A 24890-nucleotide genomic window follows, 5' to 3' on the forward strand; every position below is an offset into this window, starting at 1 on the left:
TGGCAGCAGTCTGTTACACAGCAATAGATGACTAAGGGAGCCATCAAACCCATTTCATCCCGGTCTACTGCTCTTCCAGAAATGTGGAAAAACGCAAAGCGCATTCCATTTCACTATTAGATATATCCTCATTCATTGGATTCTTAATCACTTTATCATCACTTTCCAGCAGAGGAACAGGAACCGGAACAAGGATTCCAGTTCCAAAGGGCCATGTAGACACAGAACCGGGTTAGTTGGTTTTTTTCCTGCTGCACAGAATACTGCAGAATGTCCTTGATGAAAACGCTTCCCTTCTGGACACATCACAGCTTTCGCTCCTCCTCTCCACGTCTCTCACTGATCTCAGAGGACTTGCAATGTTTTTACTAGGTCATTGTCATTTTCAAGCTGTGATTAATAACGCCAACTGGTTGTTATGTCTTCCTAAAACATATTGCCTCCTTGTTTTACTCCCAAACAAAAAAGCTAGACTTGTGTGCCCCCTGCCCCTGTTCCTCCTATAGAAGCCACTGCTGTGCAGGGCAAGACCAGGAGGGCTGCCATCACATAGGACCAAATTTAACACCAGGTCCACCAACTGGGAATCTTTAAACGCCATTTAAATTACCTGAGACTCCGTTTCCCCAGTGGTTAAAATGGAGATGATACTACTCCTGATAAACCTGCTATGAGGATTAAACAAGCAGGGCTCAGCATCAGGCCTGGTACATAGTAGCTGCTCAAGTCAATTAATTCCCCTTCATCTGCTGCCAATTCATCTGAAGAGTACATTTTCCAGGTCTTCCTTGACTCTTTCGGTTTCTTCCTCAGAACTTCTAAAGCACTCACTCTTCAAACTGAGAGTCCTTACTCAGAACGTGCCTCGTCCTGTTACTCAACGCTTTCACCCACCCAAGTTTGCCTCCCTACAGTGGAGCCATTCATTCCGCCAGGGCAGGAGTCACCCGTGGCTCCTCCCTCTTCCCATTGCCTGTACCCCGTTTACCTCGGGGTCCTGAGATTCTCTCTCTGAGTAGGTCTCCTTTATTTTCACACTTTCTCACAGATACCACCTTCATCGAGCTACCACCATGTGTCACCTAGACTGTGGACATGGCTTCCTAACCACTGTCCCCTTCCTTCTGCACAGCCTCATTCCCAGGCCATCCTCCACGCCACAGCCAGAGATATCTGTAGCACACAAACCTGACAGTGCCACCCTCCACTCTGGCTTGAGTGCGTCTCTCATTGCAGCCCTCCTCTGCGTGCCCCCTCGCCCACCTCCTGCTCTTCCCCTTGGCTCCCACCCCAGCTGCACAGTGGGCTCCTTCTGGCCTGGTTAATCGCTACTCATCCTTCAGGGCTCTGCTTAAATGTCGCCATCTAAGAGATGGCTTCTCTGACCTCCCCTCCCTCATCTAAATTAGATTTAATTAGGTCTGTCCCCCTCCTCCATTCTCATTATTCTCTCTCAGAATCCTGTTTTATCCCCTTAATATCGCTTGTCACAATTCGTAATTGTATATTCATTTGTGAGCTTCTTTATTTAGTCTGTCTGCACTGTCACCCCCTCTGAGTCCCCAGCGTAGATGCAGGCTCCATGGACAGTGTCCATCATGTTAGCCCTGCATGTCCTGCTCGGAGCACTGAGCCAGGACCACACCCAGCACCCATGAGATGGATGAATAAATGGGGAGCAGAGGACCCCTGGTCCCACCAATGCCCAGCACTGTGCTCAGCACCCGGGACTTGCCTCGTGAAGGTTGTTAAATCATTTCAGTTGGTTTTTGTTTGGCTGTTGTTTTTAGAAGGTCACTTCGCCAACAGAAGGGACCCGTTTTGAATGGCCTTGGAAAGGTGGGCAGAACTCGGGCAAGGGTCTCAGACACACCAACCCTTCCTCGCAGGAGGTACTTTGAGATGCTGGCTCTGCTAATGCAGGGTACGGAGGGCAAAGGAAAAAGGAGTCCCCAGCCAGAAGGAGCTTAAATGTCAATCATGTGAAAAAGACAAACACATGCACTCATCAACAGGTACCTGGGGGTGATCTTCATGGTACAAGCAAGGCAACAGCCTCACCATGATGCACAGGACCCCAGGGTGCATGATCACAGCGTCACCTTCATCCGTCCTGCAGAGAGAGAGGAAGCAGGACATCAGACTTGAGGCTTCTAATCTCTTCTGTTTTTCACAGAACTTTCTGGATCTTTGTAAGACAGGCCATGAAATACATCCTCAGTCTCCCACTTGTGCAGCTCAGAATCGTCTACCACTTATTTTCTTTTTGACCTTTAACTAATTAATCTGAGCCTAATTTTCCCCAAATGTACAATGGAACTAACGATACCATACTTTCCTCATAGAGACATAGACTAATGTTTTTGTGCCTGACACACAATTGGTGCTTAGTGGAAGTTAGTTCCCTGGTCCTCTCCCCTTATCTCCAGATATGTGGGAGATGGACAAGCTCTCATGCTATATGAAATACATACACACAAGGGCTTCTGGATCCCTTCACAATCTAATCTGTCCTACCCATCGAATGTGACTAAGACAGAGCTGGAATGCATGAGCAGCTCTCTGGGACTCTGAAAAGCAAATGGTGGCAGAAATGGAAACCAAACCCAAAGCATCATACAAATGGCAATGAGTTTCCTGGGGCTTCCCTCCCCCCCCCCCCCCCAGCATTCCCTGATATGGGCTCACAGGGAGCCTAAAACTCAGATTTGTGTATCAGGTGTGCACAGGACAGACAGAGCTCCCTGAGAAGGCCTCTGTTTCTGGTCTGAGGAGCAGGAAAGGAGGCCCCTACAGGTCACAGAGCATGGGAGAGATCCTCTGGGATTTTCTTTGTTAGGTTTCTCCATTCTTTCTCACCCCAGCCTCCAGGCAACCCCACAGCAGCAGCAACAGCCAGGCAGGTGTCTAAAACTCATAGAGAGGAGAGCCCTTCTCTTTGACCAGGGGAACTGTGGTCCCAAGAGTGTAGGCGGAATCTGCATTGATTTTGTCTCTCTTTCCTCTACCTGCTTGGCTCCAGAGAAAGGTGCAGTTGTGGGAAGTACATGGCAGAGCAGGGAAATGAAAGCCATGACTTTCTAGAGAGTGCAGAAGGACGGGACCCCTGAGAGCCAGCAAGTGTTGGGGAGATGATGAAGAGGAGGCTTAAGAAAGTGAGACCATTAGGTTATGTATCAACCTCTGGGCTCCATTCTGAGCTGCACATGTGTGGATCTGATCCTAAACCACATTACAAAAGCTTTGAGACTGAACTCAGGGGTAGACCACCACCTAAGACTGGCTACTGCACAGGGCAAGAGAGGAGTAGATCAAAACACCATGCAAAGTCTTTGAAAACTGAACTGATACAGAAGGTGGGTAAGAACTCGCAACCTGAACCTAGCTGGGTTGATTGTCTGCTAAAACAAAATCAACATTCTCCAGAAGATGTCAATAAGAGTCAGAGTTCATAACATTCAAAATGTCCAGAATACTCTCTGAAATTACTCAACATAGGATGAATCAGGGAAATCTCAGTATCTCACATGGAAGAAGATAGTCAACAGATGCCAAGGTTGCCAAGATACAGATGTTGGAATTATCAGACAAAAACTTGAAAGCAGCTATTATTAACCAAACTCCAAGAAATAAGGGTGAATAGTTTTGAAATGAATAAAAACCTGGAAAATCTTCAAAAAGAAATGGCAGCAATAAAAAAGAATCAAATGGAAATTTAGGAACTGAAAAATACAATCACTGAAATTTTAAAATCTTACTGAAGGGGAACAATAGAAGAATAAGATGAGAGGAAAAAGAGTTCATGAGTTTGAAGACAGATCAATAGAAATTGCCCAAGCTGAACAACGAAAAAGAAAAAGATTTTTTAAAATGAAGAAAGTCTCAAGGTCATGTGTCACAATACCAAAGGATCTAACATTCCTACCATTGGAGTTCTAGAAAGAGTGTGGTGTAAAAAAAAATAATGTTCATAAAGTTTTTAGTGATTATTTCTTCAAATTTGGTGAAATACATAACCTTAAAGATTCAAGAAGTTTGACAGAACTCAAACAAAATCAAAAAGAAATCCATGCTCAGGCACATCATAATCAACTGTTTTACCCTAAAGACAATGAAAAATTCTTGAAAGCAGCCAGAGAAAAGCAATATATCACACACAGGGAAGCAACAATTTGAACGACTGTGGATTTTCTCCTAAGACATCAAAAGGCAAGGGAACAACATTCTTAAAATGCTGAAAAGAAATGCACAGAATTCCATATCCAGCAAAAATATCCTTCAGATATTTTTCAGCAAAAATATATTCTCTGACAAAGAGAAACAAAGAGAATTCCCTGCCATCAGACTTGCTCTGAAAATAATACTGAAAGAAGTTCTTTGGTTGGGAGGAAAATAATAACAGAAGAAAACTTGGTATTTCAGGAATTAATAAAGAACAAAAGAAATGGTAAATCTTTGGATGAATATATTAGACTATTTTTTTCCCTCATAAGTTCTTAAAATATGCATGGTGGTCAAAAGCAAAATTGTATTAGATGTAATAAGTATGACAACTACAACCAATTTCAAAAGGAAAAACTGACAGAAGTGAAAGGACAAGTGGGCAAATCCACAATTATAGTTGGAGATTTTGACACTCTTCTCCCAGTAATTGATAGAAAAAGTAGGCAGAAAGTCATCAAAGATAGAGAACTGAACAACGACTGATGTCACTGACATTTATAGAGCACTTCACCCAGCAAAGAATGGCCAGTACACATGCTTTTCGTGTCCCCAGGAAACATTTGTCAAAATAGGCTGTATTCTGGGTCAGAAAACAAACCTGAAAACATTTCAAACAAGTAAAACTATACAAAGTATTTTCTTTAATCATAACGGAATTAAATTAAAAGTGATGATAGATAACTGAAAAATCTCCAAATACTTAGGAATTAGACAATATTTCTTTTTAACTGTGGTAAAATACACATAAAACTTACTATCTTAACCATTTTTAAGTGTAGGATGCAGTGGTATTAAGTACACTCACATTGCAAACAATATATTTCTAAATAGCCTATGAGTCACAGAGAAAGTTTCAAGAAAAATTAAAAAATATTTTAAATTTAAATTAAAAGTACATATATCATAAAAAAATTTATGAGATGCTGCTAAAGCAGTACTTAGAGGAAAATTTATAGGAGTAAATGCTTACATTACAAAGGAAGAAAGGTCTCCAATTAAAAATCTAAGCTTCCACCTTAAGATATTATTTTTAAAAAGAGAAAAATAGGAGCTGGCCCCGTGGCCGAGTGGTTAAGTTCACGCGCTCCGCTGCAGGCGGCCCAGGGTTTCGTTGGTTCGAATCCTGGGCGCGGACATGGCACTGCTCATCAAACCACGCTGAGGCAGCGTCCCACATGCCACAACTAGAAGGACCCACAATGAAGAATATACAACTATGTACCAGGAGGCTTTGGGGAGAAAAAGGAAAAAAATAAAATCTTTAAAAAAAAAAAAAAGAGAAAAATAAACCCAAAGCAAGCAGAAAAAAGAAAATAAAGTCAGCACAAATCAAGGAACTTATAAACTGAAAAACAATAGAGAAAATGAATGAAGTAAAAATCCAGTTCTTTGAAAACTTTTAAAATTGAAAAACCACTGGCTAACCTAACCAAAAAGGAGAAAGACACAAATTATCAATATCGGGAATGAAAGAGACAATATCATCACATACCCCACAGACATTAAAAGGATAATAAGAAAATACTACAAATAACTCTGTGCACATAAATTTGACAACTTAGATGACGTGGGCCAATACCTTCAAAGCCACAAACTACCAAAAGGCAAGCAACAGGAAATAAATAACCAGAACAGTTTATAGCTATTTCAAAAACTGAATATATAGTTAAAAACCTTCCCACAAAGAAAACTCAGGGCTCAGATATTTCCACTGGTGAATTCTACCATACATTTAGAAGATAAATTACACCAATTCTATACAACTTCTTTCAAAAAGCACAAGAGAATACTTTCCAATGTATTTTGTGAGGCCAGATATATCCTGATACCAAAAGCAGGCAAAGCTAGTACAAGAAAAGAAATCATGTTTTAAAACCATAGGTGTGAAAATCCTCAACATATGATTAGGAAATCAAATACAACCATATATAAAATAAATAAGGCAATATGGCCAATTGGGCTTATCCCACAAACGCAAGGTTCGTTCAGTATTCAAAAATCAGTCACGTAAGCCATCATATTAATAAATTAAGGGGAAAAAAACATGACGACATGCAGAAAAAACATTTTAAAAATTCAGCTTCTGCTCATGATAAAAACTCTCAATAAACTAGAACTAGAAGGAATCAATCCATAACCTAATAACAGGCACCTACCAAAAAAAAAAAAATAATGAATATAATATTAGATGTCAAAAGACTAAGGACTTTCCAAGATTAAGAACAAGGCAAAGACGCCCACTCTCACCTTTCTTATTCCACATCATGCTGGAACAGCAGATTGGAAGGGAAGGTATAAAACTGTTACTATTCACAGACAAAATGATTGTCTATATAGAAAATCCTAAGTGGCCTATTTAAAAGCTCCTAGAACTAATAAGCAAATTTAGCAGGTCTCAGGATGCACTGTAACATATGAAAATTAATCATATTCCTATATACTAGAAGCAAACAATTGGAAAACAAAACTTTAAAAATATAATTTAAATAGTACTCCAAAAAAGATTAAACACTCAGGTACAAATCTCAGAAAAAAATATGCTGGCTCTGTATGCTAAATACTACAGAACTTGATTTTAAAAAATAATCAGACTTACATAAATGGGAAAACATACCATGTTTGTGGATTGGAAGATTCAATATAGTTAGGGTTTCAATTTTCCCCCAAATTCATCTATAGATTTAATGCAATTCCAACCAAATTCTCAGTAGGATTTTTTTTGTAGATATAGGCAAGTTGATCATTAAATTTATGTACACTCGAACAGCCAAAGACAAAGGAACTGAAATAACCAAAGTGATTTTGAAAAGCAAGAATAAATTTGGAGGACTCACATTAGCTGCTTTTAAGACTTATTACAAAGCTACAGTGGTCAAGGCAGTATTAGTGAAGGGTTAGGCATACAGATCAATGGACCTGAATAGAGAATCCAGAAAAAGACCTACATAAATACAGCCAACTGATTTTTTATAAAGGTACAAGGACAATTTAATGGAAAAAGGAAGATATTTTCAACAAATGGCATTGGAAGAATTGGGCATCCGAATGCAAAAAAGAAAAAGTGAATCTCAACTTAAACTTCATACTTTGTACAAGAAGTTACTCAAAATGGATCCTAGACCTATGAAACATTAAAAAGGAAACATAGGAGAAAATCTCCATGACCTTGGGTTAGACAAAGCGTTCTTAGATATAACACAAAAAGCTCTATAAAATAAAAAATTGGTAAACTGTACCTCATCAAAATTAAAGACTTTTGGGGCCGGCCTGGTGGCATAGTAGTTAAGTTTGCACACTCTGCTTTGGTAGCCCAGGGTTTGTGGGTTCAAATCCCAGGAATGGACATACACACTGCTCATCGAGCCATGCTGTGGTGACATCCCACGTACAAAATAGAGGGAGATGGGCACAGATGTTAGCTCAGGGACAGTCTTCCTCAAGCAAAAAGAGGAAGATTGGCAACAAATGTTAGCTCAGGGCCAATCTTCCTCGCCAAAAAATAAATAAATAAATAAAGACTTTTGATCTGTGAAAGACACTTTAAAGATACAAAGACAAACCACAGACTGGGAGCAAACATTTACATCCCTACAATGGAATATTACTCAGCAATGAAAATGTATAAACTACTGATACAACAAATTGGATGGATCTCTAAGGCCTTATGCTGAGTTTAAAGCTATCTTCAAAAGATTACATGCTGTAAGGCCAACCCCGGGGCTCTAGTGGTTAAGTTCAGCATGCTCCACTTCAGTGGCCCAAGTTTGGTTCCCAAGCATGGATCTACACCACTTGTCAGTGGCCATGCTGTAGCAGTGGCTCACATACAAAAAAAAGGAAGGTTGGCAACAGATGTTAGCCCAGAGCAAATCATCCTCAGGAAAAAAAAAAGATTATACATTGCATACTTGCATTTATATGGTATTCCAGAAAAGACAGAACTATAGGGATAGATCAGTGGGTGCCATGGGTTAGGGGTGGAGAAAGAGTTTCACTATGAAGGGGCAACATTTGGGAACTATTTGAGGTGGTGGGGCTGCTCTGTATTCTGGTTAAGGTGGTGGCCACATGACTCTTCACATGAATTAAAACCTGTGGAACTGTACACCATAAAAGGTACTTTGACTGTATGTAAGTTGAAAAGATCATAATAAAATAAAAACAAAGTAAAACCACAAGGCTAAGCCCAAATTACAAACACGTGATTTTGAGACATGCTGCCCGGGGTGCTGCTCTCCCAGCCGGTGCTGCGGTGGCTCTTGGCACCACCAGCCCTGAAGAACGGCTAAGGCGCTGGGAGGGTTTCCAGTATCTGGTGTTAACTTATTCAATTCAACTGGATGAATATTTATTGACCTAAATATTTTCCCGGCACTTCAGATACATCTATAAACTAAACAAACTACAATCCATACCAGGTGTGTGCGAGGATGGGTGCAAATAATAAAGACAAACATAATAAATAGGTAAGTTATAAATAAGAAAAATTATTATTGCAATGCAATATTGTATAATATATTAATATACTAATGAATAAGTAAATTATATAATATGAAGACAGATGATAAGTGTGAATGTAAGAAAAATATTGAGCAGAGAAAGACTCAAGAGCGCTGGGGAGGGAAGCAATTTGCATTTTAATTGGGGTGGCAGAGTTGGCCTCTTTGAGAAGGTGGCATCTGGGCAGACTTGACAGAGGGGATGCGGATGTCCAGGGGAAAGCATTTTAAGCAAATGGAACAGCCAATGCAGATGGCCCCAAGGTGGGACTATGTCTGGCATGGTCAGGGAACAGCAATGAAGCCTGTATGTATTATTACTCTGATACCAAAACCACACGAAGAAAATAACTACAGACCAATATTCCTTATGAATATACATGCAAAAAGCCTCAACAAAATACTAGCAAACCAAATCCAATAGCATATTTAAAGGATAATACACCATGATCAAGTGGGATTTCTCCCAGGAATGCGAGAGTGGTTCCTCATAAGACAATCAATCAATGTAGTACACACATTAATAGACAAAGGAAAAAAATTACCATCTCAATTGATGCAGAAAAAGCATTTGAGAATATCCAACACTCTTTCATGATAAAAACACTCAGCAAACTAGGGATAGACAGGAACTTCTTCAGCCTGATAAAGAGCATTTATGAGAAGCCCACAGCTAACACACTCAATAGTAAAAGCTGACCCTCAAATTCACATGGAATTGCAAGGGACTCCAAACAGCCCAAACAATATTTAAAAAGAAGGACAAAGTTGGACACTCACGCTTTCCGAGTTCAAACTTGCTACAGTAATCAAAACAGCGTGGTGCTGGCATAGGATAGATGTGTAGACAAATGGAATAGACTTGAAAGTCCAGAAGTAGCTCCATTCATCTATGGCTGATCGATTTTCAACAAGTGAGCTAAGACCACTCCATAGGGAAAGGATGACTCTTCAACACACGGCGCTGAGAGAAGTGAACAGCCACACGCAGAAGAATGAAATTGGACCCTCGCTTCACACCATATAGTGGATCGATGATCTAAAAACATGAGAGCTAAAACCATAAAACTTTTAGGAGAACACTTACAGGTAAATTTTCATGACCTTGAGTTTGGCAATGGATTCTTACATATGACACCAAAAGCATGAGCAACAAAAGAAAAAACAGATAAAATGGACTTCATCAAAATTAAAAACTTTTGTGCATCAAAGGACATTATTAAGAACATGAAAGAAAAACCTACAGAATGTGGGAAAATATTTGCAAATCATATCTCTGATAAGCGTCTAGTATCCACAATATATAAAGAACTTGTACAAGTCAACAACAAAAGAGAAAAAAATCCAATTTAAAAATGGGCAAAGGACTTGAACAGATATTTCTCCAAAGAAGACGTGCAAATGGGCAGCAAGCACAGGATATCAACATTATTAGCCATTAGAGAAATGTAAATTAAAATCACAATGAGATACCACTTATAGCCATCCACTAGGATGGCAATAATTTTTTTAAATGGAAAATAACAAGCGTTGGTAAGCATCTGGAGAAATTGAAACCCTCATCCATTGCTGATGGGAATGTAAAATTGGTTCAGCTGCTGCAGAAAACAGAAAGTTTGGTAGTTTCTCAGAAAATTAAACATTGAATTACATTTGACCCAGCAATGCCAAGGTATCTACCCAAAAGAATAGAAAGATACGCAAATAAATATCTGTACAAATAAGTTCGGCACAGTACTATTTACAATGACGAAAAGATGGGGACAACCCAGATCTCCATCAACAGATAAATGGATAAACAAATCGTGGTACACACATACAAGGGGATGATATTCACCCATAAAAAGGAATGGAGTACTGGTACATGTTACAAATGTGGGTGAACCTCAAAAATAGTATGCTAAGCGAGAGAAGCCAGACACAAAAGACTACATACTGCATGTATGCTACACATTCCATTTATAAAAATATTCAGAACAAGTAAATCTATGGAGATAGGAAGATTGGTGGCTGCACAGGGGTTGGCTGAAGGAGTGAGGATGTGTCGGGGTTTCCCTTTTAGGGTGATGAAAATAGTTTGGAACTAGATAGAGGTGGTGCGTGCACGACATTGTGACTGCACTAGATGCCACTGAGTTGTTCCCTTTAACAGCATTAGTTTCATGTTATGTGAATTTCACCTCAATAAAAACATAAGATGTTTAAAAAAAATTGAGAGGAAAAGATGCCTAGTATGTGGAGCAGAAATTCTCACACTTTAATGTGGGTGAAAAATCACAAGATGAGGAACTTTTCAAAAAACAGATCCTTACACTGCCCAGAGATTCTGAGTCAGGAAATCTCATTTATGAGGCCTTATTTTATGCCCCTGCAACTGATTCTGATGCAGACAGATTGTCTATAGGACTCACTTATTGCTCTAAGGGGTGGATCCCAAGAGCAGGAAGGAGGCAGGGGTTCTAGATCCCAAGGAGGGGGGACATTGGTACCCCACCTGACCCAGTGTGCCTGGATAGCTTGTCTTGAAAAAGACCTGTGGATGTAACTGAAAGCTATAATCCAGGAGTACATGATTATCTGTATCTCTGGGAGCCCAGAGGTGGGGATGGGGGAAGGCAGATGCTGGGCCAAATTTTGCGAAGTGAGAGTACTGTCATTTCATCTGAAGAACCCTAGAGGCCCGTGGGGGAATCTGAACCAGTGAGGCCTCGTCACCGCCCACAGTGCCTGGGCTTGGCTCTCAAAGCCGGTCCCCGCCTCCCCATCCTCACAGCAGCACATCACAGAGGCCGGTGGCTTAGCTCCCGGTACTTTTCCTGCTTAGCTATGGAAGTCAGACTATCCTTTACCTGGACTATATCCAAACTGGGGGGGGGGGGGGGCGGGGCCAGGATTGAGATGCTCTCTCTTCTCACTCAGACCTGTGGATTCTTGAGCGATTAATTAGAAAATAAAAAATAACGCACTCTCATTTTGGCAGTTCACACCGGTTACTCCAGGCAGCCACCCAACCAGATCTTCCTCCAGGGCTCCTGTCTCAGGGCCTGGGGCAGCCACTCCTTCACATGCTCTCATCCTATTGGGTACCGAGGCCTGGAAACATTCTGCCCTAAATATGTCTCAAAATCTCCTCCTACTGGCAGTGCCCCTGACTTAGTTGAAGCTATCGCCATCCCTGGAAGGAGAGCCCAACAGCAACTCCACCCCGCTCTCTCCCTTTCTCATTTCCACCCCTCCATCCCCACCCTCTACACTCCCCAGAGTGGCCTCTGTAACATGCCTGCCTGCTCTCCTGAGCTGATCCCCATGGAGTAACGTCTACCCTCCTTGCCAGCCCTTGAGGCCATTCATAGCTGAAGACCCACTGCCAGGCTCAGGTCCCAGTGCTCCGGCTCCAAGTCTCAGTAATCCTGAGCTTGCCTCACTCCACATGGTTGACTTCTTGGTCTCTCCTCCAGGCCTGGAATGGCCTCCCCAACCCATCTCAACTCAGGTCATTCCCTCTTTAATTATAGCTTAGCTCACAGGTCCCCTCATCCAGGAAGGCCTTGCTGAGCCCATCCCAGCCCGTGTTAGGGGCACTGCTCTCTTCTCCCTTAATTTCTGGGGCTGCCCCTATCCTGGCATACACCATCCGGGTGTAATGGTCAGTTCACACATCTGATTCTCTCACACAAGGTGGTGGGGCTGGGGCAGGGGTCGTTGGGCCCCTTCTCCCCAGTACTAACCAACGCCTGGCTTCGAGCTGGCTTTCCCTGAGTATTTACTGAAAATATGCGATTCGAGGTCTGAAGACTCGGGTGGCTCTGCCAGGAAGGAAGCCAAAGAGAGGGGCAGGCAGAAGCAGCAGGACCCCGCACCTCAGATGTCTTAGGGATGCCAGCCTGCAGCCCTTCTGCAGCTGTGAGGAGACTGGCTCTGCTTCAGGCTGCATGGCAGTTGAAACACTGTGAGCTCCGCCAGTCACAAGAGCCGTGACCAGATCCCTGCCGTCTGAGAGAAAGGGCCCCACAGGCCAGGGCTCTGCAGAGGGGACACAGGCTTTGGGTGGATGCTCCCTGCTCAACAGTGTTCTCACACCTGAGATGCACATGCAACACCTAATATACTCACACGTGCACACACGCACACACACACATCTCCATACATGTGCACACAGACATGCACACACGCACACCCATCCTGATACTCAATCCATGGCCATCCAGAGGAGCATGGAAAACCAAGCCCAGCCTCAGGGAGGATGTGACAGCACAAGTCCGCCTTGGGAGGTGACTGCTTGGGGGGTGTGACCTACTCAGCAGGGAGGGAGCCAGGCTACCCTCCCAGGGCACCTGAGGTCCAGGTCCAGGACTGCCCGTGAGCATAGATTCTTGGAGAACAGGGTGCTGATGTCAGGGAGGATGGAATGGGGATCTGGCATCAGAGGGATGCCCTCCAATCGGCCTCCATCCCAGGGCCCATGGGCCTCAGAGGGAGCTGCAAAAAGCCAGGCACTAACACGGCCTGGTCTGTGGAGCTTCTGAGTCCAACAAACCTTTAGACTACCCCAGAGGTGTGGCATGTGGCAGTGTTTGACCCTCAGCTACTGTGAAAAAGGGAAAAGGTCCAAGTACTTTACAGTTTACCAAGCACCCTCACTGGGTCTTTCCAACTGACAGCGTATCACATATGCATCCAGACCATCAAACCTCGCTGGGTTTTGGACCTGTGATATTTACTGAGTGATTCCTGGGTTCTAGTCCAGATGAAGAGCAGCAGAGGAAGACGAGAGACTGTTTGGGGCTCCAGTCCACACAGCATCCATTAAAACCTTATCTTTGCCTGGTGCATGATGCATTCCTGTTGAAACAACGTCCCCTTATGGACATGAGTTATAGCCACACTTAAGTTCAAGTTATAAGTCATTGGGATTGTGCTGACATAGAGGAGAAAAGTCAGCCCGTGAGGACCAGCAGGGCCTAGGAGAGGTCAGATGCTAAGGCAGGCAGCAGAGTTGGGGTACCCCCTGCTTTGGAAGGGGTGCCTCTCTGGGCCCAGTTGTGACATGACAGCCCCGTTAGGCCACAGTTTTGCCCAGAGACCTCCGTGGCACCACATCGCTGTCGGATGAAACCAAAATGGCCCAGCGTGGTGAGCGTGCAAGGCCTGCACTGTTCCCCTCGCCATCTTCACCTCCAGACCCCACTGGGGACTGGCTGGCCGAGGATGCCGTCCAGCCCACGTAACAGGATAAGGTAAATACCAGAGAACGTCAGCGTGTGATCAACTTCCACTGCAGCTGCCATTTATTGAACATCGTTGAATGATATCTTGGGGCTTTGGAGTATACATGTGGCATGTGGGGTGTCGGGGGGTGTGTGTGTGTGCTATGTGTGTGTGGAGGGATGTGTGCTTCATAGAGATTGTATATTCTGTATTTTGGACATCACATGTATATATTTTGGGAATTCCATAATACATAGCATCTGTTTTATGAACAAAGTTACTTAAATCACAGTTGTTACATGGATTAAACCAGCTAATGCTTGTGGAGAGCGGAGCACAGCATTGGGGCACGAGTACTCAGTACAGGGCAGCCATGATCACCATGACTGGAATTATTATCATCTCCAGTCCTCGCCTTGCAACTGTCCTCTAAGTGAATGATATTATTAGCCCTGTGTTTAATCAGTCTGAAATGGAAGCTCAGAGAGATAAGTAACAGGCCCAAGAGCACAGCTGCTGAGGCACGGAGCACGCCCGCCTGAGTGCAAGCCCTGAGCCTGGCCCCTCCTCCCTGGAGACGGGGGCCCGCTTTGCATAGACACAGCTGAGTCAAGTCGCTTGCCCAAGGGGATGCCGAATGTGAGCCGTGGGCAGGGATGAGCACCCTGCCACCATCCCCAGCCCACTGACCTGCGCTTTACCCCAAAGACTCTCTCAGGAGACACTGGGGTTTCACTTCCTCTTCTCTAGCCATTAGGGAAAGTCAAGGGTGATGGATTTCTTTTAATGAGGAAAAAACGGCCCTATTTACGAAATCTGACTCTTATACATTAAAAAATTACTCATTGTGAAACCAGGATGACATTTGACACAGGAGTTATCTGTAAAGAGTCGGGGCTGATGCCATCTATAGATTAGAGCCCAAACTTGAAACTGCAGGCTATTGTGTCAGAACGTTTAGCAAATCATCACCATTATTGTGGAAGTGTCCAGAAAAAGCAGGAAGACACACATAGACACACAAACACACATACACACATACACATATACACACACAGACACACAGGCTTTGAAAGAAGACCTGGCTTCAAAGTCTGGCTTTATCACTCACCAAACATGTAATCTTTTTATCCTTCCTCAGCCTCTGTTTCTTTATTGGTAAAATTTGGGAGGGAATTAAATAACAATGAGCGTTCAGTGCTTAGCCCGCGAGACAGTCAACAAATGACTATTGCTTTTATCACCCAATACCACTTACTAAATGTCTTCTGGAGCTGACAAATACGTCCGTCCCTGGCCTCGAAGAGCTGGTAGAAGGTGTACAAGGTCCAACCCTGAGACCCCAAGTTCACCTTCGTGCTGTCCAGGTGGTCGGGACAGAGGTCTCCTCAGAGAGTCCCCCAGAAGAGATCAAGGAGCCTCGGAAGGGAATTCTCCCAAGACAAAGCAAAGAGAGAGGACTGGAATCTGGCCAAGCCAGGCTCACAAAGGGCAAGCACAGCCTTGCTGAGGTGCTCTCGTGTTTGCAGAAAGGCAGAATGGCCGGCGCCAGGATGAGCTGCATGGCGCCTGGGGAAAGGGAAGTCTTGGAGCGAGACTCATAAGCCACGAAAGCAATAGGGAAACTTTGCTGACAGCCACCAAAACAGCAGATTATAGAATCAGACTCTCAAAAGACATAGAAAAAAAATAATTATGATTCGTATGTTTGGAGAAATAAAGGAGAGAGAAATACAAGCAAGGAGAAAGCTATAAAATCATCAAGTTTATTGATGACAGTATATCTAGAAATGCAAAACATGATCATTGAAATTAAAAATTTTAAACCTAAATAGCTGGATTAAACATCTTATTAGACCCAGCTAATAGGGATTCAAAGAATTGGAAGAGAAAGCAAAAGAAATGAACACAGCACAGAGATAGCAGAGACTGAAAATGTGAAAGAGAGGTCAAGAGACACAGAGGGTAGAATAAAAAAATAAAGCACACATCTCATTGGAGTTCAAAAAAAATCATAGAAAAAAAGATAGTGAAGAGGTCATAATTAAAGGAAATATCCTGAATTGATGAACGACACCAATTGTCAGATTCAGGGATCCTTAAGAATTTCAAGCAGAATAAATTTTTAAAATAATTCAAATCAAGAGACTTTATAATAAAACAGTCAAACAGGAATGATGAAAAATCTTAAAAGCAGCCAGAGAAAAAGGACAGTTTGGCTTCAAAGGAAGAGCAACTAAAATGTAGATAATTTCTCAAAGGCAACGAGGGAAGCCAAAAGCTGGGGAAGTGCTGACTCTACACACCGTGAGAAAACGACTGTGAACCCAGAACGCAGACCCAGAAAAACGATCTTTCAGTAAGTAGGGAAAAAATAAAGACACTTTCAGAAAAAAGCTAAGACGTTACCATAGACAGACCCTCGCTAAAGAAAAGTCTAACGGATGTATTGCTGACAGATGGAAAATAACCCCAGATGGAAGGGTAAAGATGCAAGAATGGTGAGCACAGATATGGAAAAATATGTAGGCAAATCTGAATAAACATTTTGTAAAACAATAATAATAGATGCCTTATTTACCCCGAATAGCCAAAGCAATCTTGAGACAGAAGAATAAAGACAGAGGCACCGCATCCCCTAATTTCAAACTATATTACAAAGCTATAGTAGTCAAAACAGTATGGTATTGGCATAAAAACAGACACATAGATCAATGGACCAGAATAGAGGGCCAAGAAAAAACCCCATGCATATATGCTCAATTAATTTATGACAAAGGAGCCAAGAAAATACGGTGGGGAGAGGACAGTCTCTTCAATAAATGGTGCGGGGAAAAGTGGACAGCCACATGCCAAATGAAACTGGACCACTATCTTACAACATACACAAAAAGTCACTCAAAATGGATTGAAGACTTGAACATAGGGTCTGAAAACATAAAACTCCTAGAAGAAAACACAAGCAGTAAGCTCCTTGATATTGGTGTTGGCAGTGAATTTTTTGATTTGACACCAAAGGCAAAGGCAACGAAAGCAAAAATAAACGAGAGACCACTTATCAAACTAAAAATTTCCGCACTGCAAAGGAAACCAGCAACAAAATGAAAAGACATGATATGAAAAGACAACACAATGAAAAGAATGAGAGAAAATATTTACAAATCATATATCTGATAAGGGGCTAATATCCAAAATATATAAAGAACTCATACAACTCAATATAAAAAACAAACAATTCAATGTAAAAATGGGGAGAGGATCTGAATAGACATTTTTCCAAAGAAGACATCCAGATGGCCAACAGGTACATGAAAAGATGCTCAACATCACTAATCACCAGAAATGCAAATCAAACCCATAATCAGATATCACCTCACACCTTTAGGAATGGCTATTATCAAAAATAACAAGTGTTGGCAAGGATGTGGAGAAAAGGGAACCCTTGTGCACTGTTGGTAGAAGTGTAAATGTGTGCAGCCACTATGGAAAACAGTATGGAGGTTCCTCAAAAAACTAAAAATAGAACTACCATATAATCCAGCAATTTCACTTCTGGGTATTTATCCAAAGAAAATGAAAATACCCACTCTAAAAGATATATGCACTCCCATGTTCATTGCAGCATTATTCATAATAGCCAAGATGTGGAAACAACCTAAGTGTCCATCAATGGACGAATGGACAAAGAAGATGCCATACACACACACACACACACACACACACACAATGAAATATTATTCAGCCATAAAAGAGGAGGAGATCCTGCCATTTGTAACAACGTGGATGGACTTTGAGGGCATTATGTTAAGTGAAATAAGTCAGACAGAGAAAGACAAATACTGGATGATCTCATTTATATATGGAATCTGAAAAAACGAAAAACAAATAAGAGTTCATAGATACAGAAAACAGATTGGTGGTTGCCAGAGGTGGGGGGAGGGAGGGAGCCAGCGGGCAAAATGGGCAAAGGGGGCCAAAAGGTGCAAACATCAAGTTATAAAATAAATAAGTCATGGGGATGTAATCTACAACACAGTGACTATAGTTAATAATACTCTATTGTATATTTGAAAGTTGCTAAGAGAGTAAATCTTAAACGTTCTCATTACAGGAAAATATTTTTGTAACTAAGTGTGGTGATGGGTGATGGATGGTAACTAGACTTACTGTGGTGATCATTTCACAATGTATACAAATATCGAATCATTATTTTATACCCCTGAAACTAATATAATGTTATATATCAATTATACCTCAATAAAAAAAATAAATGCCTTATTCGATGCATTAACTAGATTAGACAGAATTAAAATATTGGGCAACAGTGATCCATACATTAGGGAAGGATAAGGACATTTAAGAGTATAAAGTCTTCACATATTAATTGGAAGGAGGATAAAGATAAGAAGTAACAGTAAACAGTAACTAGTTAAACATTACGAGGATGTCTGCCAGTATTTTAGAGTAACTACTACAAAACTAATCACAGAGAATATAAGATCCAAACTAGTAGATGGAAAAACTAAATTAAAAAGGAAAAACTCTAATAATTCAAAAAAAGTCCAGCTAATCCAAAGAACTTGAAATCAGCAATTCCAAAAATTCTCATGCACCCCTATGTTCATTGCAGCATTATTCACAATAGCCAAGATGTGGAAGCAACCTAAGTGCCCGTCAACTGATGATTGGATAAAGAAGATATGGTATATATATACAATGGAATACTACTCGGCCATAAAAAAGGATAAAATCATCCTATTCACAACAACATGGATGGACCTTGAGGGTATTATGTTAAGTGAAATAAGCCAGACAGATAAAGACGAACTCTATATGACTCCACTCCTATGTGGAAGTTAAACAGGTAGACAAAGGGAACAGATTACTGGTTACCAGGGGAAAGGAGGGGTGGGGGGTGAGTACGAAGGGTGAAGGGGTGCACCTACAACACAACTGACAAACAATAATGTACAACTGAAATTTCACAAGGTTGTAAACTATTATAATCTCAACAAAAAGTTTAAGAAAAAAAAAGGGCCAGACAAAAAGGTCAAAAGAAACAGTGGGACAAATAGGAAATATAAAATAGGAATGTAGAAGTCATTCCAAATATATTAATAATGATAAAAAATGTAAATGAAGCTCAAGCTCCAGGAAAGTAACAAAAAATACCACATCGGTTAAAATACAAAAGAAAGCCAAACAAAAAATAGCTCTTTACAGTTTACAAGAGAAATACCTGAAATATAAGGACACAGAAAGCATAAAACAAAAGAATTTCAGGCACATATTAACCCAAAGAAAGCTGGTGCAGACCTATTACCATTAGACAAAATTGTACTCATGGCAAAATGTGCTACTCAAGATAAAGAATGTCACCATATAGTCAAATGTCACCATATAGTCACCCTATAGATAAAAATTTCTTTCCACAAGAGGACATAAAAATTGAAAATACGTGTGATTCTAAGAACCTCAGATATACGTAAGCCAAAAATTAACAGAAATTGACAAATCTGCCATCATAACGAAAGTTATTTAACACGTTAGTAACCGATACGTCAAGCAGATTAAAAAATCTTAAAATCTGAACAAGACGATTGACTAATTTGCTCTAAAAAACATAAATAAAACATTGAGCCTAACCGTTGGAAAATATGTCTTCTTCTCAAGCACACATGGAGCATTTATGAAAATTGATCACATTGGGAGCCGCAAAGCCAAGCTTGACCCATTTCAAAGGATTAGCATCATCTAGTTAACCTTCTCTGGTGATGATAAAACTAGAAGTCAATAACAAAAGGATGACCAAAAACACTCTGTAACATTAGAAATTTGTAATTCAAACAAGAGTCAAGAGTCAAACTCTAAGTCATAGGGAAATTCGGAAATATTTAATGCTAAATAATATTGGAAGTACAGCATAATAAAACTGTGTGATGCAGCTAAAGTAGTAGTTACAGGGAAATTTGTATTTAAAAAGAAGACTAAAAGTTAGTATTCTAATCAATTAAATTAAGAAAAGAATGCCAGAATAAACACAAAGGAAGTAGAAGGAAATAAGAGAAAAAAAAATAAAATTGATGTATGAGAGACAGGAAAAGCTGAAAGTTGGTTCATAGGATACACTAATAAATAAACTTCTGCCAAGGATGCTGGGGTGCTGTGGCACAAGGAGGAGAGAAGAGACAAATGATGATATTAAGAATAGAAAGTCATACCACAAAGCTACATCAATCAAAGCAGTGGAATAGAATAGAGAGCCCAGATATAAACCCTCACATATATATAGTCAAATAATTTTTGACAAGCGTGGCAAGACCATTCAATGAGGAAAGGATAGCCTCTTCAACAAATCGTGCTGGGGAAAATGGATATCCACATGCAGAAAAATGAAGTTGAACCCTTACCTAACACCATATACAAAAATTAACTCAAATGGATCAAAAACCTAAATGTAAGACCAAAAACTGTAAAACCTTTAGAAGAAAATGTAGGACAAAAGCTTCATGACATTGGGTTTGGCAATGACTTCTTGGATAAGACACCCAAAGGCACAGACAACAAAAGAAAAAATACACAAGTTGGACTTCATGAAAATTTAAAACTTTTGTGTATCAAAAGACATGATCAGCAGAGTAAAAAGGCAACTCATAGAACAGGAGAAAATATTTGCAAATCATCTATCTGATAAGGGGTTAATATCCAGAATGTACAGATAACTCCTAAAATTCAACAACAACAGAACAATCTGATTAAAAATGGGGCAAAGGACTTGAAAAGACATTTCTCCAAAGAAGATACGCAAATGGCCAAGAAGCACATGAAAAGATGCTCAACATCACTAATCTTTAGGAAAATGCAAATCAAAACCACAACGAGATGTCACCTCACACCCATTAGGATGACTACAATCAAAAAAACCAGAAAATAGCAAGTGTTGGCGTGGATGTGGAGACATTGGAATTCTCGTCCACTGTTAGTGGGGATGTAAAACGGTATAGCCATTCTGGAAAACAGCATGGAGTCTCCTCAAAAAATTAAAAATACAATTACCATACAATCCAGCAATTGCATGTCTGGGTATATACACAGAAGAATTGAAAGCAGGGTCTCAAAGAGACATTTACACTTCCACGTCCTAGCAGCATTATTCACAATAGCTAAAACATGGAAGCAACCCAGTGTCCATCAACAGAGGAATGGATAAGCAAAATGTAGTCTATACCTACAATGGAATATTAGTCAGCCTTCAAAAGGAAAGAAATTCTGACACTTGCTACAACATGGATGAACCTTGAGAACATTATGCTATTTGAAGCAAGCCAGTCACAAAAAGATAAATACTGCATGATTCTACTTATATGAGGAACCTAGAGGAGTCAAATAATAGAGACAGAAAGCAGAATGGCAGTCACCAGGGGCTAGGGGGAGGGAAAAATGGGGAGTTATTGTTTAATGAGCACAGAGTTTCAGTTTTACAAGACAAAAAGAGTTCTGGATGTGGATGGTGGCAATGATGGCACATTATGAATGTATTTAGCACCACTGAGCTGTACACTTAAAAATGATTAAGATAGTAAATTTTATGTCTGTGTATTTTACCATAATAAAAAAATTAGAGAAAAAAGTTGTGAAGAACTGTAAAAAAAGAGAATAAAAATTTAAAAGGTTATTGTGAACAGCTTTACGCCAATCAACTGAAACTTAGATGAAACAAGAAAATAAACCTGAAAAGTAACCTACTAAGAATGATTCAAGAATAAAACAAAATTTATTCTTACAGGAATAAATCTTCTCACAAGAAAATATCAGGATCGTGAAGTTTTACTGGAAAGTTCTATCACATTGCTAAGGAATAGAAATAGTAACCCTTACATAAACTTTCCTAGAGAATAGAAGAAGGGTGAACACTGCCCAACTTGTGTTACGAGGCTGGCAAAAAGTTGGTAGCAAAAATAGTCAAGAAAGAAGTACAAAAGGCCAAACTTTCTCTTGAACAAAAATCCTTTTAGAAAATGAGCAAATCAAAGTCAGCAATAAATACTTCGGGAGCAAGTCGGTGTATTTGCGAGTGCAAGATGAGAAAACCAGTTAATTTAGCAGATTAACCAACGAAACAAGAACAATCCTACAATTATCTCAGTAATTGGAGACTTGACATCCGTCCCACGCCCAACATTGATGCCTGGTCAGTGGGGGCTCTCTGGAGAAAAATGCACGTCTTTCAGAAGGTGCCCTGCGGTGTTAGGGGTAAGATGACATGGAGAGCTGGTAGGCAGGACAGTCTATTGCGATATTAATTTGTGTTTTGTCATTGTTGCTTTAGAAGAATAAAAATAGACAAGAAGCTACTGCCGCTTTGTTCTTTCATCGTTTCCCCTCCCACCCCAAAGGATGGAGGGGTGCTCTTTGCGCTCCCTTGCTTTAGTGGACTTCCGTGTTACAGGAATGAAAGTAAAAAGCTGTTTACAGAAGTCTGAGCTCGTTGAGGAGATTGGCCTGCAGAAGTAAGAGGAGCTATAGCCTTAGTTCGGGGAGTGGAAGCAGGAAGAAAAGAACAGGAAGCGTCACCAGGATCAGAAAGACACTGTGGCTTGTGTACTGTAGAGAGCCTCATCAACCACTCCCAGTGTGCAGGGTTGGGGGGAGGATGAGACCTAGGAAGGCAAAGGCTGCCCTCATACCAGGAGGCTGGGCACAGGCACCAAGGCTCCCAGGAGCAGCAAAGATACTGAAAGAGAAAGCGAGCCTATGGGCAGAGTCCTGCCCTCGGTTTCCAAGATGGGGTCAGCCTCCCCAGCTCTGCTATGACCCAACGGCATTCCTCAATCCCATATTGGCTCAGACTGGTTTTCCACCAGCTCCCAGGGTAGGGGAGCTTGGAGTCAGAGGTGACTTGATTTAAAGAAAAGACGTGACATTTTTGCAAATGCAGTTTCTAGTCCGGGTTCCCTACCCACTACACAGGCACAGGACATGTGGGGGACACGGGAGGCAAGGGACACAGACTACCCGATGGCGGAAGCAGGCAGCTGAGCTCTACCTTTCCTCCAGGTCCGGCCACTGCTTGAAGCTGCCTTGGGGGTCACCATCGGCTTCTCCCTTCTGGGCATCCACAACTGGGTCGTGCCTGGCCCTGGGGGACTCCTTCAGGTCCTTGCGCAGGTGGAGGGTGCCGCTGGCCATGCTGTCCAGAAAGCTGAGGATCTGGAGGCAGCTCTGAATCCTGGGTGGGAGTGGGCTGCTACAGGAGAAGGCCGCGCTCAGCAACTCAGCAAACGGCCTGGCCTTTGTGTCCGCCCAGGGCCGCACAGGGCCTTCCTCCTGCTCCAGGGCCCCGAAACAGCCCAGCAGGCAGAGGTCCTCGGCCAGCTTCTCGAAGAGCCCGTTCCTCCTGAAGAAGTCACAGTTGACAGGGTCCAGGTGCAGCGCCGCAGACAAGGCGCAGAGGGTGTGCAGGACCAGGTCCAGGGTCTGGCTGGGGGACACCGCCCCCCACGTCTGCAGCGGGGGCTCCTGGAGAGACCCCTCAAGGTCGGAGAGCAGAGACAGCAGCCCATTGAAGCCACTGGACACTCTGAAGGCAGCACGGCCTTTGGGGGTCTCCAGGATCCGGAGGAGAGACTGAAACACCAATGAGATAAAAATGAGCAAAGTCCGGGAGCAGATCTTGAACGCTGAGCGCCCCCCCATCCCTGCCAAAGTGTTACATGCTCTTTCCTGCTCCTCCAGAGGGACAGCGAGCTACCTGAAGCACGATTCTGAACCAGTGGGAGGTCACTCTTATTCCTCTTCAGTTTAGTTTTAGGTTGCCCCTCGGTGCTGTGTTTCAAACGTCTGCTCTTAAAGCCTATGTCAATTTACATGGTTGCTTTACTGTCCTGGGTCTTGACTTAAAGGCATGTCCCTCCAGAAAGCTTTCTCTGACCCCTAGCTCTTACTCACCCCGGGCAAGTGTTCACACTGCCCCCTTGGATTCCCCAAATAATACTCCTCACACTATATTGAAGTCACCAGGAAATCGTCTCAGCGCCCCCACTAGACAGAAGCCCCACACAGTCAGGCTTGCTCACTGCTGCAGAACACAGCGCACGCTTAATAAACATTTGCTAAACGGGTGCAATGAACCCTCTATCACATTGCAAAGGAGCCTCACGGTGAAATCTATATAAAGCAGCTTGATATTATTTACCTCCCTGTCTGTGCAAGTTCACGTGCCTTGATTAAATGAGGAAAGATGGTAAAAGGAATCTACTTAGAATCTGGTGTGAAAATATGAGGGAATCAAGGTAGTGAAAAGAAACGATGAATGGCAGGAAATGCGTAAATATAGCATCTAGAATAGACCACGCATGGAGGTTGGGCGACTCGTAACATACAGACTAGAAGCTCCCTTTTCCAGATCGCTCAGATTTTACTGGACAGACAAACTTCTATTTCCTTCTAAAATCAAACATTTATTGAGCACTTACAATGTGCCGTTCATTGAGTACAGTGTGTGGTATACACTAGGTATTTAATATATGTTTTAGAAGGAATGCGTTTAAATAGTTCTCATTCTATGCTGAAGCTTCGCACCTAAAAGTGAAGAATGTATGGATGATTTCAGATAAATGTTAAAAGCCTTTTGGTATTTACTTATTTATTAATCACAAAAATTGCATGAGACTCCATCTAGGACCCAGGCACCTGCGTGTTTCTGAGACGGCAGTCAGTCCTTTGGGTTCATTAGTAGGCTGTGGAGTGAGGTCTGAATTGATTCATCTTTTCGGATATTTAATGCCCTAGTGACACAGGAAAGGGGAATGCCTGGACAGGCACAATTTAGAGGTAATTCCAGGATCCTTGAAGTAAAGTTCAAAGAGAAAAAATAGAAAGAAGCTCCCAATTTTGGGGGGAGGCGTCATGCTGCATCTTAAGTGCACGGTTTCGAATGACAGTCTCCAGCACGATGCG

The 24890-nt window shown here is 41.9% G+C and overlaps 1 protein-coding gene across 6 annotated transcripts in view; it reads right to left on the reverse strand.

Annotated features, from left to right (window-relative positions):
* WDFY4 (WDFY family member 4) overlaps nt 1-24890 on the reverse strand; it is a 299923-nt gene that overhangs the window by 214452 nt on the left and 60581 nt on the right. For all 6 annotated transcript variants that reach the window (XM_023648250.2, XM_023648246.2, XM_070264996.1 and 3 more), the window contains 2 exons: nt 22978-23558; nt 2020-2113 (listed from right to left, as the gene is read on the reverse strand). In XM_023648250.2, the coding sequence (XP_023504018.2) occupies nt 2020-2113; nt 22978-23558 (675 nt within the window). The remainder of the gene's footprint in view (nt 1-2019; nt 2114-22977; nt 23559-24890) is intronic.

This window comes from Equus caballus, chromosome 1 (assembly GCF_041296265.1).
Source record: "Equus caballus isolate H_3958 breed thoroughbred chromosome 1, TB-T2T, whole genome shotgun sequence".
Classification (NCBI taxonomy): domain Eukaryota; kingdom Metazoa; phylum Chordata; class Mammalia; order Perissodactyla; family Equidae; genus Equus; species Equus caballus.